We start from the raw sequence: 19,050 nt of genomic DNA, 5'->3' as shown, positions 1-19,050 counted from the left end.
CAATACACAGTTATGCAAAGAATAGCTAAACACCTTTATTTCACAGGAATTGCATAGAAAGAAAAGGTAAAGACATGAAAACAATCAGAGCCCCTCGGTGAGGGTCGAGAATACAGACGTGTTTGTTCTCAGATAAACAAACAAACAAACAACTGAACTAAAACGTCAAACAGCCTGAGAAAACTGAACAAAAACTGTTTTTTACATTTCCTCAAACATCTTGAATCTAATTTGGTTGTAATTGTGCATTTTAAAACATCTGAGAGGAGCCTGGTCTGGTTTAGAGTGTGTGAGAACCAACACCCAGCCTCAGATTAAAAACCTGACGTCATCAGACGGAAGAGTTGTTGGACGCTCGACGCTGAGCTCCCGAATATTAAAACAAATAAAATCTACCCCCCGACCCCACACAACATGAAATACGGATATCGATGATCCACAAACACTCAGGAGCTCCTGTCCATGTCTGGACCCAGTGCAAACAAACAAACAAACAAACAAAATAATGTGTGGAGTGTTTTTTAAACCAAAAACCTTTACTGACACTCCACATGAGAGCAAACGGAAATGCAAGAGTGAAGATTTTAGAATAAAGAAAACATAAAAATTAGACTTCTAGAGCACTACCGAGTATTTCAAGTAAAGTCTATAAAGTAGGAAGTTTAAATACAGTAAGAAACTCTAAAAAACAAACCCAGTCTGCTTTACAGGTCAGCAGCCGTATAAATTAAAGAGATAAAATATCATTTAATAGCTCCCATTTTGACCAGTCAGCTCAAAATGTGCAAATTTATAAACTCCCAAATGAGGCCTCACACTCTCTCACACTCTCACACTTTCACACACTCTCACACAGGTAACAATGTCCCAACGCGTCTGTCTTCCCAGAATTCAGTGCAGCCAGCGGGACGAGCTCCTCTTGATGGCGAGCAGCGGCGGTTTGATCTTTGGTTTGCTGGCGGCTTTGTTCTCCTTCTCGGAGGGGAAGCGACGCTGGTAGATGTCGGGGTACTGCTTCTGAAACTGGAGCCACACCGACGGTTAGGGTTAGTTAGGGTTGGTTAGGGTTAACCGTCTCTACAAAGTTCGGTATGCGGTAATGTAGGCACCATGTTTTCAAACTCTTCAGACCAAAGCAATGGATCAAGAGCAGCATTAGCCCCGCCCCCTGACCCTGAGGGGCGAGTTTGACAGATAAAATAAATCCATGAAGCGACAACCGGACCATGAAGTAATTCATACATACTGAAATAATTATATGTTCTGGTTTTTTTTAAACATAAAATGAATTGGTATTCTAATGATGTAGTTACACATTTATATATATATTTTTGTAATTAACAACATTAAAGTAATAGATTAATGGTTTATTTATTTATTTATTTAGGCACATTTATTCCTCCATAGTTTTCAACCTTGTCCAAACCTTCAAACGGACTAAAATAAATACTTTAACGTCTTAAAATGCTTTTGGGTTTGTGATATTCAGGTTCAATGATAGTTAAAGGACTTTCTTGTTTGAAGTTTTCAGGAAATGATGTTGCAAAGAGAAATGGGTCACAAGAGGCCGACGGAGCGACTGGAGGGGAAAGCAAGTCTCAAAAAATCTTTAATTTCATAAATTAAAAAAATTATTCTCAATGTCTTTTATAGTTCAAACTTTCTGCTCGACACTGAAGAGTTCATATAATATCAGTCTATATGTATAATGTGTATGTACATGGTAATATCTTTACATTTTTCCAGCATGATTTCTTTTTTTGTGGAATAAAAAACAAATGGAAGGTAAATTTTTTTTTATAAAAACGGAAAAAAAAGAACAACATTTTGGAAGGTAAAAGTTAATTCTGAAATATCAAATTTACCAAACTGAAGTAATTGTAAGTATAATGGAGCTTTAAAATATTCACAGTATAAAATAAGCTTAAAGCTGAAACAAACAAACCACCAGATTCTTGTTCAAGAGAAAAATAAATACCGTTTGTTTTTTATTATGACCAGAAATAAACCTTTCATCCAGACTTGATCCTCAATCCAAAGTTTCTTTTACACAGAAATGTTTTCAAGTGAGAAGAGGAAACTCTGGGGTCCAGTTACAGAGACAACGTTGCTCTGTTGCTCTGAAAATGCAACTTTTTGAAAAAGCTTGAAGCCCGTCTCCAGGTATCCCGGGGAAAAGCAGCTTTCTCTCAGCTCAGTTTGAGTTGAACAATTGTTTTGAGAGTCTGATTTTATTATTGTTTTACCTTTTTGAGCTTCTTGTTTCGGTCCTTCTCGCTCATGTTTTGGTCGGTCAGCAGCATCTCCAGTAACTCCTCCATGGCTTTTTGAGAAGATTCCAGCTTCTGCTGCTCGAACTCGGCGCCGCTGATCTGGCGGCAGAAGGCGTAGATCGGCATCGGGGGGCAGACCTCGCCCGCCTCGGACCGAGACCCCGAGTCCACCGGGACCTGAGAGCAGGAGAGGACAGAGTGAGTCCCGATGCACCGGCAGAGGAAATCTGATCGTCAGCAGATTATTCAACCAGATTAACGTCATGGTGGAGATTTCACACATAATCCCATTAATTTCCTTCTGTCAGCAACTTAAAACAAAAACACCATGTTAAAGTTCTCCTCTTCCTCCTGTTCTCCTCCTCCTCCTCCTCCTCCTGTTCTCCTCCTCCTCCTGGTCTGGTCGGTCCAGAAACCTTCAGTATTCTAAGTTTCTAGCTCCTCCTTGATTTTCCGCCATTTGAATATTGGATCATAGGAGCTGCATTCAGAATCTGCTGTGTCTGTGTGAGCTGGACTGGCTCCGCCCACACATGCCCATCTTGGGAAGAGGAGGAAGTACTTCCTCTTGTGGTGCCATGTGCCAGAACAGAGCTGCTTAATTGTGGGAGGAGTCAAAGGGAGGGCCTATCTTGACTGGGATTGGCTAAACCCCCGATGACACTATATAGGGTTTGATTTCTGATTGGCTGCTTGGAGCAACACACTTTTTAAAACCTGAAACAAGCCAGGGAGAGAGAGGACAGACTTTTATTATTATGACTGCTGGAAAACCATCAGAAAGTAATTTTTGCATAATATGACAGGAGTCAAAGTTGTGGAAATAAAATTGTCGTCATTTATGAATCCTTCCTTTCAGAAAAATATACATTTAAATATTCCTTTATATATTTATGGAATGTGGAGCTGATGTGAGATCAAAATGTCCTCATGTGTGATGAATGAAGTGTTATCTTTAATAAGAAACACGGAGACCTATCTCGATCATTAGCACAGATAATTCCCAGTATTTCCCTTACAGATGAACCCAGGAGGTTAAACGACGTACCTGCGCGCTGTGCAGGTAGTGGATGTGGTTGGTGATGGCGCTGCGCAGGTACTCGGGCACCGAGAGGATGTTCTGCTGGTGGTCCATCAGGAACGACACCAGCCTGGTGGCCAGCAGCTCGTCCAGGTCGCAGTCGTCGGCGCTGCCCAGGACGCAGCCTGAGAACGTGTGGACCATCTGGAGACCACGGAGAGAGGGAGCGATGGAGAGATGGAGAAGGGAGAGGAGGGAGAGACGTCAAACTGAGGAGACCAGAGAGCCGGAGCTGCTCTCCAACGCAGGGCCAGACCAGTAACGTGGCGTCATAACAACGTGTGAACTGAAAGCATGGAGCCTAAACCGAGGGAGGAGTAAGTGAGGCCCCGTTTCCACGACAACGGTCTGAAAGAACCTTTATTTAGACCTGGATTTTCTTTAAGGAGTCGGATGTTGAGCAGAAAAACAATCTGCAAAACCACGACGGAAGACGTCAACAGTGAAGAGACACTCCATCACCTCGAAACCGAGCACGTTTTAGAATATGACGAAAGCTACAAACTGCTCCCTCCACAAGTGGAAAGAAAAAAGGCCCTCCACACCAGCACACTGATTTGTTCTGCACATTGTCTTGTCTTTATTCTCGTTATCTAAGAATTTTGTGTTAAATTGTTTGGAACAATATCCGTTACACGTGAAAAGCTTTTGATTTTTAAAGACACATTTTGCACAATAAAATGTTCCTAAAATGACTTTCTGCACTTTTTGAAGTATGTTTATTGTGCTGCAATGTAACTGGTACTCGAGTATTTTCAGAAACAGTTATGTTGACACGCCTATACAGAAGAAGAGAATATATCGCCATATCTAGAGTAACGCACATGCTTGAAATGATACCGCCTGAGGTGGAACGTCCAAACATCTTCTTCTCTAGCTGTTGCATTATGGGTGTTTTCTTCACCCAGAGGCTGCTAGTTTTCTAGTTTTCGTAGCAGCATCACCGATATCTCAGTTCAGGCTTCAGTGTTGCGCCATGTCTGCTACTCTTGAGAAATTTGTAAAAAAAAATTAAAATAAAAAACATTTTCTTAGAATTTTTTTCCTGGCCCACTTTAAGGTGCTTTCACACCAAGACAGTCCGGGGACTCGATTTGATTGGACAATAAAAGTACCAGGTTCCAGGAGAATATGGACTGGGAGTCATGACACTGTTGTTATTGTCCATCTACTGAGCATGTGCAGTAGCAGCGCTTCAGAAGTTTCACTTTGGGAGCACTTTTCAAAAAGAAGAACGTAACCAAACTTTTTCATTTTCACTTGAAAACGTCGTGTAAACGGGCCTTAAAAACTCTTATTGTATTCATGTCCTTTGGTTTTTGAAGGTGGGAAGTTTCCACTGTTGGATCTGTCGTCTCCTGATCCTAATGAACCCGTTTACAGAACAAGCTGAACATTAACAGTCTCCCTAAAGAGAATAACCTGTACCTAAAGCGACTCCTGAACTAAGGTTCGACAGCTCTGATGAACGACAACCGCAATCATCCAAACTGATAAAACAATAAGCTGAAAACTAAAAAGTGATAAAAGCAATCTGATCAAGTGCTCACCAGGGTGCGGGTGCCGATGGCCGGGTGGAGGCGGGGCATGTCCACGTTCTGGCTGATGCGGGACATCATCCTCATGAGGAGCTGCAGCTTCCTGCGGGAGGCGGGCGGCAGCAGGAGGGTGCACAGCTGCAGGGCCTCGATGGCCACGCGCTCACACTGAGGCTGGAAGACGCCTGCACACACACCCAGAGGGACGGATGATGCGCCCGGTGGCCGGTTCGTACAGACCAGTGGATGAACGACTAAATCAATCAGCTATGGAAGACGAGCCGGGTAAGAGTCACTACTATCTGTTATTTAAGAAGTGCTGCAGCCGGTCAGAGGGGGGAGTCTCACTGGTGAGAAATTAAAACTGTTTTCCAGGTCAGAGTCACGTAAGCAGGACGAGTTTAGTTGACATTTTTCCATTTCGTTTGTATTTCAGTGCCTAATGTTTATTTACGTCAAGGCCATAGTGTGTAAACTCCCTCCACACCTCTGTGGGCTCATGTGTTCAGCCAGGAGGGGGTACGACCGCCTCTCAACTCCCTACAAATCCACTCCGGTTAAATCTCTTTAGTTTCCTACTATGCGAGTATCATAACCTATTCATAGACATTTTTAATGATTCCTAATAGGTTGTAATCTTATTTCTGGTAGCCTCTTTGCGAAGAGACGACATGTGTTTTTTATGGTCATTATATTTCTTATAGTCTAAACCACACTTGTTATTGTCAACGTTGTTGGATGCATAATTTTCCTTTGATTTTTGTGCTCCTGATGGTGCCGTCGCCAATCAATTACAGATTATTTAAGATTGTGTTCAGGGCAGCATGATGATCCACGTGAAGTTTCAGGTTGAGCAGAGTTATGCATCACTTCCTGTTTCACGGCGAACCATCAGATTTTCATCGGAGCCCAAAGCCACGCCCTTTGGCTTATGATTAACATTTTGATATATTTTCATCAGGAAGGCCTGGTGTGTATACTGGAACAATTTCAGGTCTCTAGGACTTACCCCCCCCTGGAGTAACTAGTTTAAAGAATGTCCTGCATAATGTAAGATGGCGGACTTCCTGTTGGGTGTGGAGTATGGGTGTCTGACATGTTCGTGCAGCCCAACGTGCTGCATGTGTCTGCAAAATGTTGTGGGTGTAGTTCTGCATGGAACAGAAGAAGATAGTATTATAATAATAATTCCTTGCATTTGAATAGGGTCCTTTCACCACTTGGTGCTCGGACCTTAATGAGCTCCACTACTTTTGCAACCATCTCTTCAAAAGGTCTTAAGAATTGGGATCAGTTTACTAACTTGTATTTAGTCTGAACTAAGTTTGTAAAACATGATTTCATGCTCTGGAAAGAATCAACCTCAAGAAAATGAGGTTTACAAGCTGAAGCTTTCTTGCACTGTGTCGCCACCATGTGGTCACTGAGTAGTTTTCTGTAGATCTCACTGTAGTGTTAGTGGAGGTTAGATGTTAGACGGGGTTAATCTGATCAAGCATCAACAGAGAAGCATGCACATACTCACACACACACGGAGACAGGAAGAAGGGTCTTACTGTGGTCAGGTGGGGGGAGGGGAGGCTGCGAGTGGCCGGTGGGTGCACATACAGGCGCTTTGAACAGGGAAAGAGGTCGAGACGGCCTGGACACGTCCAGAGAGCTGAGGCAGCGGCGGACAACAGCAGGGGCGGGGAGCGTCCAGAGGTTAGAGGTGCTGGCGGCGGGCCGCGGCCCCCCGGGTCCCGTATCAGGAGACCCTCGTGCTTCGGTGAAGGAGGAGAGAGGCTGGCGGGGAGCAGAGGGGGGGTGGCAGGAGGACAGCGAGGGGGGGGCGTTCACGTCGAAGCAGCTCGTGGCTCGGCCCTGCCACTTGATCTCGGCGGCTTCTTCCTCCTTGGTCTCGATCACGATGTCCAGGCAGCTGCCGACGCTGCGGGGCCGCAGAGCACCCCACCTCTGAGCGGCTGCCAGTCCTTCGGCGGAGGCCGATAAAATCCCACTCCTTGCTCCTCTGGTGTGTCCATACGTGACCGGGGTCACTCTGGCCACCGACGTGAAGTGCGAGTGGTCTCGTGGCGTCGTCAGGGCGAAGTCGTCAGCCCGGCTACCGTTGCCATGGTTACTAGAAGACTGCAGGCTGTCACTGGACAGAAAGAGCTTCTGCCGGGTGAGTGGGGAGGAGTCGTCCAGGATAGTCTCCAGTGAGCAGCTCCTGGTTCGAGGTCTGGTTGAGACCAGAGTATTGAGGCTGGTGCAGCTGCCTCCCACCCCTCCCCCTCTCAGCGCCTCCAGCCGCATCGACTGGATCCGACCCCCGATCACGTCTCCCATCGGTGACTCCAACTCGTCGCACGTCCTCTGCCGGAGCAGCGAGAGGAGGAGGCACTCCGTGGAGCGGAAGGACGCCTTGGCCGGAGGGGGAACCGAGGGGAGGTCCGGCTTCTTGCGTTTCCCGAGTCGGTGGGTGGCGGGTGCTGCAACGTACCCAGAAAACACTGAAAGCGCAGGCGGGGGGGAGCGGGAGGAAGCAGTGGTGCAGGCAGAGCGTGAGTGCAAGCAGACAGCGAAGGGGAGGGACAAGGTTCAGTTAGTGCAGAACTCTGCGGGAACACAGAGACAACAAACTCCAAAACACGATACAGGAGGGCTGCTCACGTCACTGTTAGGGACAAACAAAACCTCTGTTAGGAGTCAAAATGCACGATTAGAGTTTATAGTGGAAACGGCAGGTCAACAGAACACAGAGGAGCTTCTGGACGGGTTACTCAGACTCAGTTTGTTCATTATTTACATCCCAACACCAGGAAAACAAAAACTTTCCCACTGAATTTGAAGCACAAACTTCTCTCACTGCTGACTGGAGGAGGTATTTTAAATATATTGTATTTTAAACCAGAATCATAATAACTCAGGCCTTCATTTTTGTTTCAAACCCACATTCACATCTATCTCTAGGTGGTCGTGTTAATTAAAAAACATGACCACATTGAGTCAGTCCAATTGAAGCCCCATTTAAACAACATCAAGTGAAAACGCATTGCTTTCCTGTTAAGAAGTTAATCTACGACGTTCTCCGTCCTCCCTGGAAGATCAACAGCAAGTTAAAACATCAACTGCAGCATCAAATGCTCGACGTGTCACTGAGAAGGCTCCCGTAGTCCGAGGAGCAATGCATTGTGGGTCACCACCACACATGGTGGAAGATGTGCAGTTGGAAGACAAATCTCACAACCGTAAGAGATTTTTCCTCTGATCATTAATGTACAGTGACGCGTCCACAGTCGCTGGAGAGGAGCTTTAATCGCTCCGTACAACAACTAATCTGTGGTCTGTCACTAACCTGAAGCTCCACCTCCTGAGAAGAAACTGAGCTGAACTTAAACCAACACACAACTTAACACCATCAGTCAATACACACAGTAAGTGTTTGAATATTACACAACAGATTGTAATCACTACGCATCATTACAAAGACTACGTCGACACCCACCCAAGACGTTGATGAACAGCTCGTACAGCTCGTACGTGAGTAACGGCTGTGGAAGGCTGTAGAAATAATCCGACACGGTTTTGAAGACGTCGCGCTCAAAGCCTGGATAGGACGGCTGTGCACTGTCGTATTTGGGCCCTGGAAATAAACGAGAGGTCACTGCAGCTCATCTGAACATGACGACTTGATCCCGAAACACGAGCGTTGATAAGATGTGACGGTGCAGCGATGGCCTGGAGGACGAGCAGGGAAACAGCTGGGTGGAGCACAGTTACTATTTACAGCCAGGAAATCCTAAATTCAAGGTGAGAATCAACTACATTATTAACTCTTTAAATGTCATGTATTCATGTTTAATGTAAACAAAAACTAACTTTTTGAAGCCAAAAAAAATGTGTAAAATAATTTTTCTTAGATTAAATTCTAAAGTTATTACTTATTTGAATTATCTGCAGGCATGAAGAGATCAGTGATTAACAGCAACATTGGTTATCTGCATTATTAGTTTGGGTGCAGGATCAATAGAAATATGTATTTTTAACCTCTTTGACAAAAATGGTCAAGATAAAACTTTGAAGCCTGGACATGGAGCAATGTACGATTTTTGTATTTATTTGCTTGTTATCTATCACACAAATATAAATCAGCACCACCTCTACTTATATATATATATATAAATATATATATATGTGCGTTCTCATCTAAATGTTCCTGCTGCACAGGAGCCAGTGGAGAAGTTGAACTCACAGTTGGCCAGGCTCTTCATAGCAGACAGAACCCAGTGAGGAAGATCATCTGGAGAAACGGTTCAGAAGTTAAGACTCTTTAAATAAAACCAAGAACAAAACACCCAACATCTTAACTCATTATTAGATTTCAGTTGTTTGGATGTGACGAGTGGGGACAGATGATTTGATGAGGAGACCTACTGGTCTTGTTATCCAGGGTGACCACTCCGTGTTTGTTGACTTTGGTCATGTTGTGGATGATGTTCTGTGGGTTTACATAATGCGGATCTAAAACTTCGCTAAGAGAAGGAACGCCGAGAATCCTCCGGAGGCTGAAACATAAAAAAAAAGACATCTGTGGTTAATGTGGAGAACCGATTCCTCTCTCCTGGAGTGACTTCAGTAAAGAAAAACAAAAAACAAAACATCAGATGTGCATGAAGCACAAGAGCAGATTTTTTCTGGTTGGATTTGTGCGTCTGTACTGGGTGAGAGTGACGTCTCTCCAGAGGTCCCGTTCGTCCTCCTCAGTCAGCCGCCGTCGCTGCGCCGGCAGCTTCTCGTCGTCCTCACACGGCTGCTCAGCGGCCGCAGCCGGGTCCTCGTTCTCCTGGAGGAGAGGAAAAAACAGCACAACATCGCAAAACTGATCCGAGTGTCACATCAGAGGCAACGACGGCCTGGTGGTTCAAGAAGAAAGAGCCTTTGAGCGCCGTAATGTGGCCGCCCACCACGTCCTAGAAAGAGAGTTAATGCTTTTTTACACAAAGTTTTTTCAGTTTAAACAGAAAACCTTGGCGGCATTTTGAGTGATTCAAGACACCGGTGCTCGGAGTCACTGAAATCACAACTTCTTTAAACGCGACACTTTTCTTTAAGGAACAAGGTGTCGTCACTCGAAATGTTGAGGTGTAAACGGGCCCAAACCTGGTGAAAACGCCCCGACAGTCTCTGCGAAAATAGTCGCCGCGATATCTTTTATTTTGACAGTCACAGTAATGACAATCCAACTTGGTCGTCAGTGTTCTCCGATTGTTAATGCTCAGAACGTGTTATAGCGTGTAACAGCGCCAACTCATGGCCCAACATGCTAACTACATTGTTTTCAGTGTTTCTGCCGTTTCCATGGAAATTGATCCCAAACGTTGCCGTGGACACGCAACATTTTTTTTTTTTTGAATCGAAGACGCAACGACGACGTGTTTTCACTTGGAACGTTGTCATGGAAACCGGGCCTTAAATGACACACAAGGCCTTCGATGATTCCAACACGTTCCAATAAACCTACCACAGAACACAGAGCACCTAAAACTGAATAACCACAGGATCAGCATGGTCTACACGCACCACATTCTCCTGCTTCTTGATGCCCTTAAACTTGAAGAGACCGTCTCTGTCCCTCAGGGAATGTCTCTTCTTTATGGAGTTGGAGGACGAAGAGGGCGCGGGACAGGGGATGGGCTTCAGAGGAGAAGTGGACGGAAACCTGGAAAGACAAAAGTCACCCGGGCTGTTTTATCTCGTGACTTTCCATCAGGTGCTGCGCTCATTGAAAAGTGGAGCTCAATTAAATAAAGATTCCAGGGAGGGAAACATGCAATAATGTCTTTGTGCTTGGAGACATGGTCTTCATAATGGGGAGGGTGCGTCTAATTTACACAGGGCCGTGTCTTGTTCCCCACCCACCACATGTAAATATAATTCATATTCTTATTTATTAACCCTGGGATGCATGACCTACCAATATCTGCACTCTTCCATGAGTGGAGTCAAAAATGACCCCAATTAGAATGAATGCGTTTTTGCAACAAACTTAACAAACGTCTTTCATTTTGGTTGACGATGATTTTTAAAGAAATTTTATTTCATCTGCACCCAATTCAACATCTTGTTTTTTTTTTTGTTTTTTTTTAGTTTAATATCTAGTTTTCTTTCATTTCTTATTCATTCATATCTTTTTACTGTGTGGAAATGCCGAGATAACTTGTGTTGTTTGTACAGTTTTTAATGCACTGTTGTAAATGTATGATTGTACAGTGTCCCTGAGTGCCGGGAAAGGTGCCTTCAAAATAAAATGAATAATTATTATAATCGAATTTCCATATGTGGAATGAACAAAGCGTTATCTTACCTCTCGGTGCAATTAAGTATGTTGCTGGTTTAGTTATAGTTGATCCATTAAAAAACAAAAACAACTTATTTTTTGCAGTTTTACTGGTATTTTTAGAAATGCTGATCTTTTAGTATGTTCTGAGGTTGCAGCTGAATTTAACTGGTTGGTGAGGCTCAAGACTTCATTTCAATTTAATAAGGCTTACAGTTAGATCTGGTTCAAACTACCAGGACCATTTTCTAGTGAAGCTGCTGTAGGTTTAGACTGATGGCGGACCTTCCTGCAAGATCTCTGACAGTAGAGTCTGAGCCTCCTGCCTCCGTCACATACAGCAAATGGATTTCCTTCACACAATCGCTTATGCTTGCTCACTTTAAATTGTTGGTTTTTCCTCTGTAAAAGTGAAAAGTGCCTTGAAATGACAGTGTTGATTCGGTGCTATGGGAAATAAAATGGAGCTGAAGTACCTGTAGAGCGTATTGTTGTCCTCAAGGTCCTCGGTTCCCCAGCGGCCCTTCACGTCTTCGATCACATGGTTCTTCAGGAACTTCTTGAGGAGCTGCACCGTCTGCTGCCGGGTGACGTCGGGGCCGAAGTTGCTGTTGCTGCAGAGCAGCTGGTGCAGCCAATCCACCGCGGCAGACGCAGTGAAGCAGGAGGAATGGTGCCGGAAGTTCTGCCGGTGCTTCTTGAGGGGCATGCCGGCCCGAAACAGACGAGTCACCTCGTTCCACTGCAGGGAGGAAGATTAATGTGCAGCTGTCAGGCTGGTGGGATGCAGACAAAAACGCACCACAACTTTCTCAAGTGAAAATAGTTGCATTTTGGAGGTCCGTTTACATGGCAACGGTGTTGTCTCTCTTCCCCCCCTTCTGGACATCTACAACTCCCGTCTCACCCGCAAATCCACCAGGATTGCAGGTGACCCCACCCACCCGTCTCACAGCCTCTTCAGCCTGCTGCCATCCGGGAGGAGACTGCAGAGTCTCCGTGCTCGAACCAGCAGGCTCAAGGACAGTTTTTTTCCCCCAAGCAGTCAGGAGACTCAACTCACTCCCTGCTCTCCCCCCCATTCCCCCCTCTGCCTTCCTTCCCCTCTGCCACAGTCTGCCCCCACATCACATTATCCCCCCCCCCCCCCCCCCCCCGAACTCACAATCACCTCCACTCACTTGAACCTGCCAACTTGAATCAGTTTTCGCACGTCAACGCACTACCTCACCTTCATAACTTTATTATTTACAATTGCTTAGATTGTTGTATATATTGTATAGTATTTCTATTCCTATTGTTATTTTATTTTTTACTCTATTTACTCTTGTTTGTTGTTGTTTGCACTGATGGGAGGACTGTAATTTCATCTGTGCTGCATGGCAACATGCAGCATATCTGACAAATAAACTTTGAATCTTGAATCTTGTTATTCCTTTCATGAAACTTGAGTTTAAAACTGGGATCAAAGATTGAACAAAAACTGAATCTTTGAAACTTTCACATCATAATTATTTCCTTTGAATTTCTTATTTGCAATTTGGGAGAACAAACTAAACTTTCACCAGCGGCAAAATTGGAACCGAGGACTTTAATCACAATGATGTATTAGAATAATCTACACTGAACTTTGATTTAATTTTTGGAGTTTTGAAAAGAGGTACAAATGACTTCCATCTCAATCCAATAATGTAATTATATAATGTAATTATTGGTTTGGGGAAAGCTGCTGGAACTTTTTTCCATTACAGAGGAACCATCACAGGAACATTTTGACTGGCGAAAACAGGGTCCGGATTTGGTTTTATCCAGCCAGATCTACTCAACACTCACAACACTGGACACAGGAACCTTTTTAGTTCCAAGACCAAATGTCCCGGGTACTTCTGGATGACATGCAGTTACGTGTCCGTAGTGTAAATTAGAGATTAGAGATTATTCCCTATAAAATGTTAAATCATAAGGTTTTCCTCTGGTGTTTTGAATATTTTATCATTTAGACAAACGAATCAAATGTTATGGTTCTTCTAATTAGTTTAAAATGTACAGAGGGACGTGATTATAGAGGATTAAAATGGAGGATTAACAAAACAGTCAAAGTTTATTAGCATTACAAAGAGTGTTTACAATCATTGTATTAGATGTGACTGATTTATTACCGTGTTATACACAAAAAAACATTTCATTTTGTAAATGTATGTATTGGGGGTTATATTAATCTGTGTGTGTTGAGTTATATTTCTGTGTTTAAGAAGTTTCTGGACAAAGGTGGTTCTGTAGGGTTTGGGCTTGTTTGTAGCCATAAAGGAGATTACATTACAGGCTGTAAAACATTAACAAATGCGGTTTTGTAAACCTTTGGTGTTACCGTGCCTCTCGTCTGGGAAAGCTTCAACTTAAAAGTAACGCTGTGGAGAGTGTAACAGAAGAAGTAACGCTATTTCTTCTACTGCTCACCAAACAGCGGGGTTAGCCTTTAGCTCCCAGTTAGCCTTTAGCTTCCAGCGAGCCGCCGGGCTCGTGAACTTACCAGCTTCGTGGCTCGGTACGGACCCGGCGTGATGACATGGGAACTCATATCCACCCCAGAGGTTTCACTTCATACGATGAAGGCGGAGGAGAGAACATTTATACAGCCAGAGAGAGAGCCGCGAAGACCGGAGAGACATCCGTGATGAACGCTGGGGAGCAGCTCCAGCAGAGCCCGTCTGAGAGCGACGTTCACACCGCAACGTTCAAACTTACGAGCCACGCTCTCCTGGAAGCTGATTGGACGAAAGTCTAATCACGTGAGCCCTACGTCAGAGGCCCACAGGAGACGGGATGAGGATCGAAAACTATTAAAAAACAATTTCAAAGTAAAAAAAACAAACAAAAAACAAAACAAAACAATGAAAACCAATAAAAATGAATACAAACAGAAAATACTGCAACATATAGAAAAATAATAATAAATAAATAATAAATAATGTTCAAAATATCTATTGTCATATGTACAGATGAATAGATATCTACACTGTAAAATGAAAAACTTTGCTTGCCCTACTAAAAGGTAAACAGAAGGAACAGAGAATGTACAGAAGGAACACTGAATACTGTAAATATTGTGTATTTTTCCCCCCATCTGGGTCTCCTGTACTTCTATATGTATATATACGTATATTTAAATCTAATTATCTATTCATATATACATAGTCTAATCTCCTGTGTGCAACTATCCTAACTGTCTTTATCCCTTTGTGCATTGTGGAGCTGCTGTGATGCCTGAATTTGTCTGATCTCAGCTCATCATCGCTCAACACAGTATGTACAGATAAATAAATAGATAGATAGAAACACCAAAAATAAATCAAATACAGCAACAGATAGAAAACCAAGATATTAAAAAAAGATATTTGCGTAATGCACATCTGCAAGAAATATAATGGCTCCACATTCATTTTTTGTCATCTCTCAATTGTTAAAAAAAAGAAAAGAAATAGAAAGGAATAACTAATTCTTGAATTGATCAATCGATTAATGTATTGTGAATTAATAAGAACATTTACCCATTATGAAGTTAATGTGGCAGTAAGAGCAGTACCCGTTAAATTGGCTATTTAGAAGCACTGAAATATCTAAAGTCTGGTGGCCAGACCATTTCGGTTTTATTGATAACGTGCATGATAGGTATCATTTTGTGGTATACTTGCTTTACCCTCATGAACAGGACGTTTTGTGTGTGTGTGTGTGTGTGTGTGTGTGTTAAGCCTAAGTGCCTGCTCATATTTCAACTGTAAAGTCTTGTTGTTTTTACAGAGAGAGCGTACTCTTTCAAAAAGAGGCACCATGATCGCAGCTGTTTGAACAAAGAATTGAATGTAAAGCGTGTTTCCAGGCGACCATCGGTTCAGGGGTTGGAACTCTTCACATCACAGTTCAGGTTTCAGTCCTGTTGTGTTCACTGACACACAGGCACGTGATAAGCATTAGCATTTCTTAGCAGGCCCCCCGTGGAGGAATGAGATAAGGCATGGCGGTACAGAGGGGGTCAAACTGGAACAATGGAGCTTAGAGACATTAGAGGAGGCATGTTGATGACTTTAATCACATGCTAATGTCCTCCAATAGTACCCCAACTACTGCTGTGTATGAGACAATTAATCCCCAGAGTATCAGCATTTATTTGAAATAACTGGACCAATAGCCACCAGTATGACAAATCATGAGTTGTGCATCCAACCTCATTGGGTGTTTCAGCCTCTGGCCCCGTCCACACCAGCCAAGATGATCTTTTTTCTCCCTGTCGTCCCGTGCATTGTAAATACTTTTGCTCTCTTGGTCTTAAATATTTAATACTTAATATTTTATCCTTCCTTTACAATATTGTATTTTACTCGTGTGTTTATTGCTGCAACAGAGGATGCTGTAACTGCATTTTACTGCTGTTGACACTGACTTTTAACATTAAACATTGCTTCCTGAGTGACTATTCTATTCTTAAAACCTGTGTGTGTGTATGTGTGTGTGTGTGTGTGTGTGTGTGTGTGTGTGCGTGCGTGAGAAAGCAGTGAGATTTTAATATGAAGAGAGAGCTGCACACACTAAATATTCTTTATAAGCATTGGATTAACTTTTATTTATTTTACTGTTAAAAAGATTACAATTGTGCTTGATGGTGTTCACAGTTTGAATAACAAAGCATCCATGTATTAAAAACATCAACATAAATAACTAAATATAACTAAGTAAATAAATAAATAAATAAATAAATAAATAAATAAATAAATAAATAAATAAAGTGCCCTCTACAGTTACACCGCTAAAAGGCCTCATATAAGTGCAGTGCAAAAATAACAAAAGGCAAATATAAATGCATTCATGAAGAAATGATGTTTAAAAATGTTTATAACTCCGAGGTAAACGCACCCGCGGAGCTTCTTGGTTCTAGCGGTGTGAAGGTGGAGGGGATCTGCTGGATCAGAGCAGGCTGGAGGAGAGGTTGGCTGCTGCAGGACTCCTGGTCAGGTTGTGGAGGTCCAGCTCCTGGTGCTGACTGGAGAGGTGCAGGTAGTGAGCCACGTCTGAGCAGGTCTGCAGGACGTCGTAGGTTACGGCGAACAGGAAGTAGGTCGGCAGCAGCCAGCTGAGGCTGAACACGAAGTCGCCGACCGGCAGAGGGATGGCGAGGTGTCTGAAAGGAGAAGGACCAGACAGCAGGGGGCAGAAGTAATTCACGGTGACGACACATAAACCTTCCGAGATCCGCTCCAAAACCTGTATCTGTAGATTTAGATCCTTTTCATTATCTTCAGCTCGGTTCATTGAACAAAACACTACGGAAAAACTAGACATTAGAAATTGAGGCCATGTTTACACGACGACGTTTTAAATGAAAACACATCGGGTTATGTTGTGTTTTCGTTTCAGAATAGTTACGGAAACGGCAGAAACACAGAAAACGATGTAGTTACCATGCCTGACCACTAGTGGTTGTGTTGTCAGAGGCTCTGAGCTCCGTTGTCGAGTAAACAGACACACAAAATGCAACGAAAGCTAAAATGTAAACGGGCCCTGAAGTGTTCCAATACGCTCAGCACTATAAAACCTTACATTTGAAGACTCCTGCTGTTCTTTATGTGTGTCTGTCGGCATTTTGTTTGACTGTAAATGTTTTGGCCAATCAGATATCAGACAGTCTTCCTGTGTTGAGGGGAGGGTGTCCAGTAAAGGTAGTCATAAATGACTAAGCCATCTAACTGCAGGTGTCTTGTAATAATAAAATCTCTACACACCGTAGTTAGAAAACATCTTTAAACCCTTGAGCGTGGCAGCTACTCACTGGAATCTGTCCTCTCTGCATTCCCTCAGCATGATGAAGACGAACAGGCCCACCTCGGTGTTGAGGGAGAACGACACGACTTTGTCCAGCATGACGATGAAACCCTGAAGAAGACGGACATCATGACCGGTGGACTTACAGTCAGTACAGTTTATCCTCATGTGTGTTATGTGCTCAGAAAGCTGAGGTCACATGACATTTAAGGTTAAGGTCTGCTTCACTCCTGGGGTACATCCGAAAAGTCCCTCCTTTCTCCTTATCCGGGTGGATGAGGTCACGGGGTTAAGGAAAGGTGTTAGGAGGCTTTCTAAAGGAGTTAGGGAAAGGTGTTAGGATAAAGGGGCGGGGTCATAATGTCTGACAGAAGCGCAAAATAAAACACAGATTTGGTGCTTTTGAATTCACAAAAGAAAATGAACATAATTTATCCCTTGGGAGGAGTTTAGTTTATTAGACTAACTGGGAGTAGTGGAGCAGTGGGGATTAAGTTGTGATGACTGATAGTATGTATGCAACACCAAACTCACCAAACCTGTGTGTGTGTGTGCGTGTGCGTGTGCGGGTGCGTGTGCGTGTGCGTGTGCGTGTGTGGGTGCGTGTGCGTGTGTGTGTGTGTGTGTGTGTGTGGTTACCCTTGGATCACACATTGACACGACGAAGATGACGCAGAATCCAAACAGTGACCCAAACCCTTTGGCCAAACTGGAAGAAAAGACAAAGGATGAATGAAGACACAAGATCACAGATTCTCTTTCCTCTTGAGTTTACATGACGGTCAAAGAAGAAATGTGCAAAGTGATTTAATAAAATCATTTTAAAGCACCTGACTGACTGATGAATTGAAATAGTTTTTATTCTAAAGCCCGTGTATTTACTATGTAGTTTATTCTTTAGGCAACAATTAGCCAGAAAATAACATTTCCAGTAAAATGAGTTGGCAGTAATTCTGAAAGTTGTTTATCTGGAGATGAGCGGCAGCTTCTTTCCTTCCAGTTTGGTCTCGCAAAACCACCGGTTCTTTTTTATAATGCCTTCGTTTGAGAAGCATTTTTTCTTCCATTCGTTTTGGGGAGAGAATTTTTCTGTCGCAACCAAAAGTGCCGACGTTGGTCTAAAAGTCCCTCCTGACATACGGACCGTCGTACGGACTTGAATCCTGCACAGGAATTGTAATTTGAAATTTGACATGTGGACGGACAAGACGCAAATGTCTGCTGAAAACAATGCCATGACCCCGCCTCTCGAACTATAGCCCCGCCTCCCTCTCCGTGATGTCATTGAACAACAACAACATGGTGGACGACCCGCAGGTGGCGCTGCAGAAGCTCGTCGCTTTTCATAAGGCCACGTGCCGGATATCTCCACATCTCTGTTTATCCATGCTCTGTGTCTTCTCCTCTGTTTTCGGTGTGTTTCTGTGGCAGCGTTACAGCGCCACCTACAGGCCCGGCATGTGTACTAGAATCAGAATCAGAATCGAATTTATTGTCATTGTACAAGGACAACGAAGTTTCATATAAAGCTTGGGGGGAAAGAGAGACAACAAGAGGTGAGAAGAGGAGAAGAAAAAGGCAGATTTCAGACTGAGCTCTCAGGGAGTTCATCCTAACCGGTTCCCTGTGTCCTTCATAACATGTTCCTTCCCTCCTCGGGGTGTAACCGGACACTCAATCAAAATCTCAATCGGAATGTTCCAGTTTCAGGTCTAACGTCTTGTTTGACGTTCAGGTTTATAAAGAAAGTAGATTCCCTGTATGAGCCCGTCAAGTCAGTACCATAAAGTGAAAATACATGCAGAGCGGTGTCTTTATGATGACAGCGACTGTTATTAGAGCTGGTTGAACATTTAGCAGCTCTTTCATTGTCACGCTCAGATCTCCAGCTGCGGCCGGAAGCCGGGAAGGAATTTCCCTCTGGGATTAGTAGTGTAATCTATTCTATCCTTCTACTCTGTTCTAAAGTAAGTTGTCTTTACCTCTGTAGGCTTGACGCCCTTCACGTCCTGCCCATGTGTC

General features: G+C 43.6%; 1 protein-coding gene across 1 annotated transcript; it reads right to left on the bottom strand.

Moving 5' to 3' along the window:
• Window positions 1-12: 12 nt before the first annotated feature.
• On the bottom strand, window positions 13-13,944 carry LOC308115857 (DEP domain-containing protein 1A-like). Its single transcript, XM_080473675.1, has 12 exons — window positions 13,745-13,944; window positions 11,691-11,956; window positions 10,458-10,596; window positions 9,596-9,720; window positions 9,312-9,442; window positions 9,130-9,177; window positions 8,383-8,520; window positions 6,449-7,387; window positions 4,905-5,077; window positions 3,322-3,498; window positions 2,247-2,450; window positions 13-1,023 (listed from the first exon to the last, which is right to left on the bottom strand). The coding sequence occupies exons 1-12, from the start codon at window positions 13,790-13,792 to the stop codon at window positions 892-894; spliced, it is 2,520 nt and encodes an 839-aa protein (XP_080329801.1). The 5' UTR covers window positions 13,793-13,944; the 3' UTR covers window positions 13-891.
• Between the last annotated feature and the right edge of the window lie 5,106 nt (window positions 13,945-19,050).

This window comes from Lipophrys pholis (assembly GCF_963383615.2).
Source record: "Lipophrys pholis genome assembly, chromosome: 10".
In the NCBI taxonomy this organism is placed as follows: domain Eukaryota; kingdom Metazoa; phylum Chordata; class Actinopteri; order Blenniiformes; family Blenniidae; genus Lipophrys; species Lipophrys pholis.
The sequence above is the reverse complement of the archived record's forward strand: the minus strand, read 5'-3'. Positions and strand labels throughout refer to the sequence as shown.

Bases quoted from the DNA above. Each gene is read 5' to 3' on its own strand.
- LOC308115857 (XM_080473675.1), bottom strand. From the start codon at position 13,792: ATGAGTTCCCATGTCATCACGCCGGGTCCGTACCGAGCCACGAAGCTG. The intron at 9,178-9,311 runs GTAGGTCTCCTC...CCGTTTCTCCAG, and splicing joins CACCCTGGATAACAAGACCA to ATGATCTTCCTCACTGGGTT. The intron at 7,388-8,382 runs GTGGGTGTCGAC...CTGCGCTTTCAG, and splicing joins GCTGTTCATCAACGTCTTGG to TGTTTTCTGGGTACGTTGCA.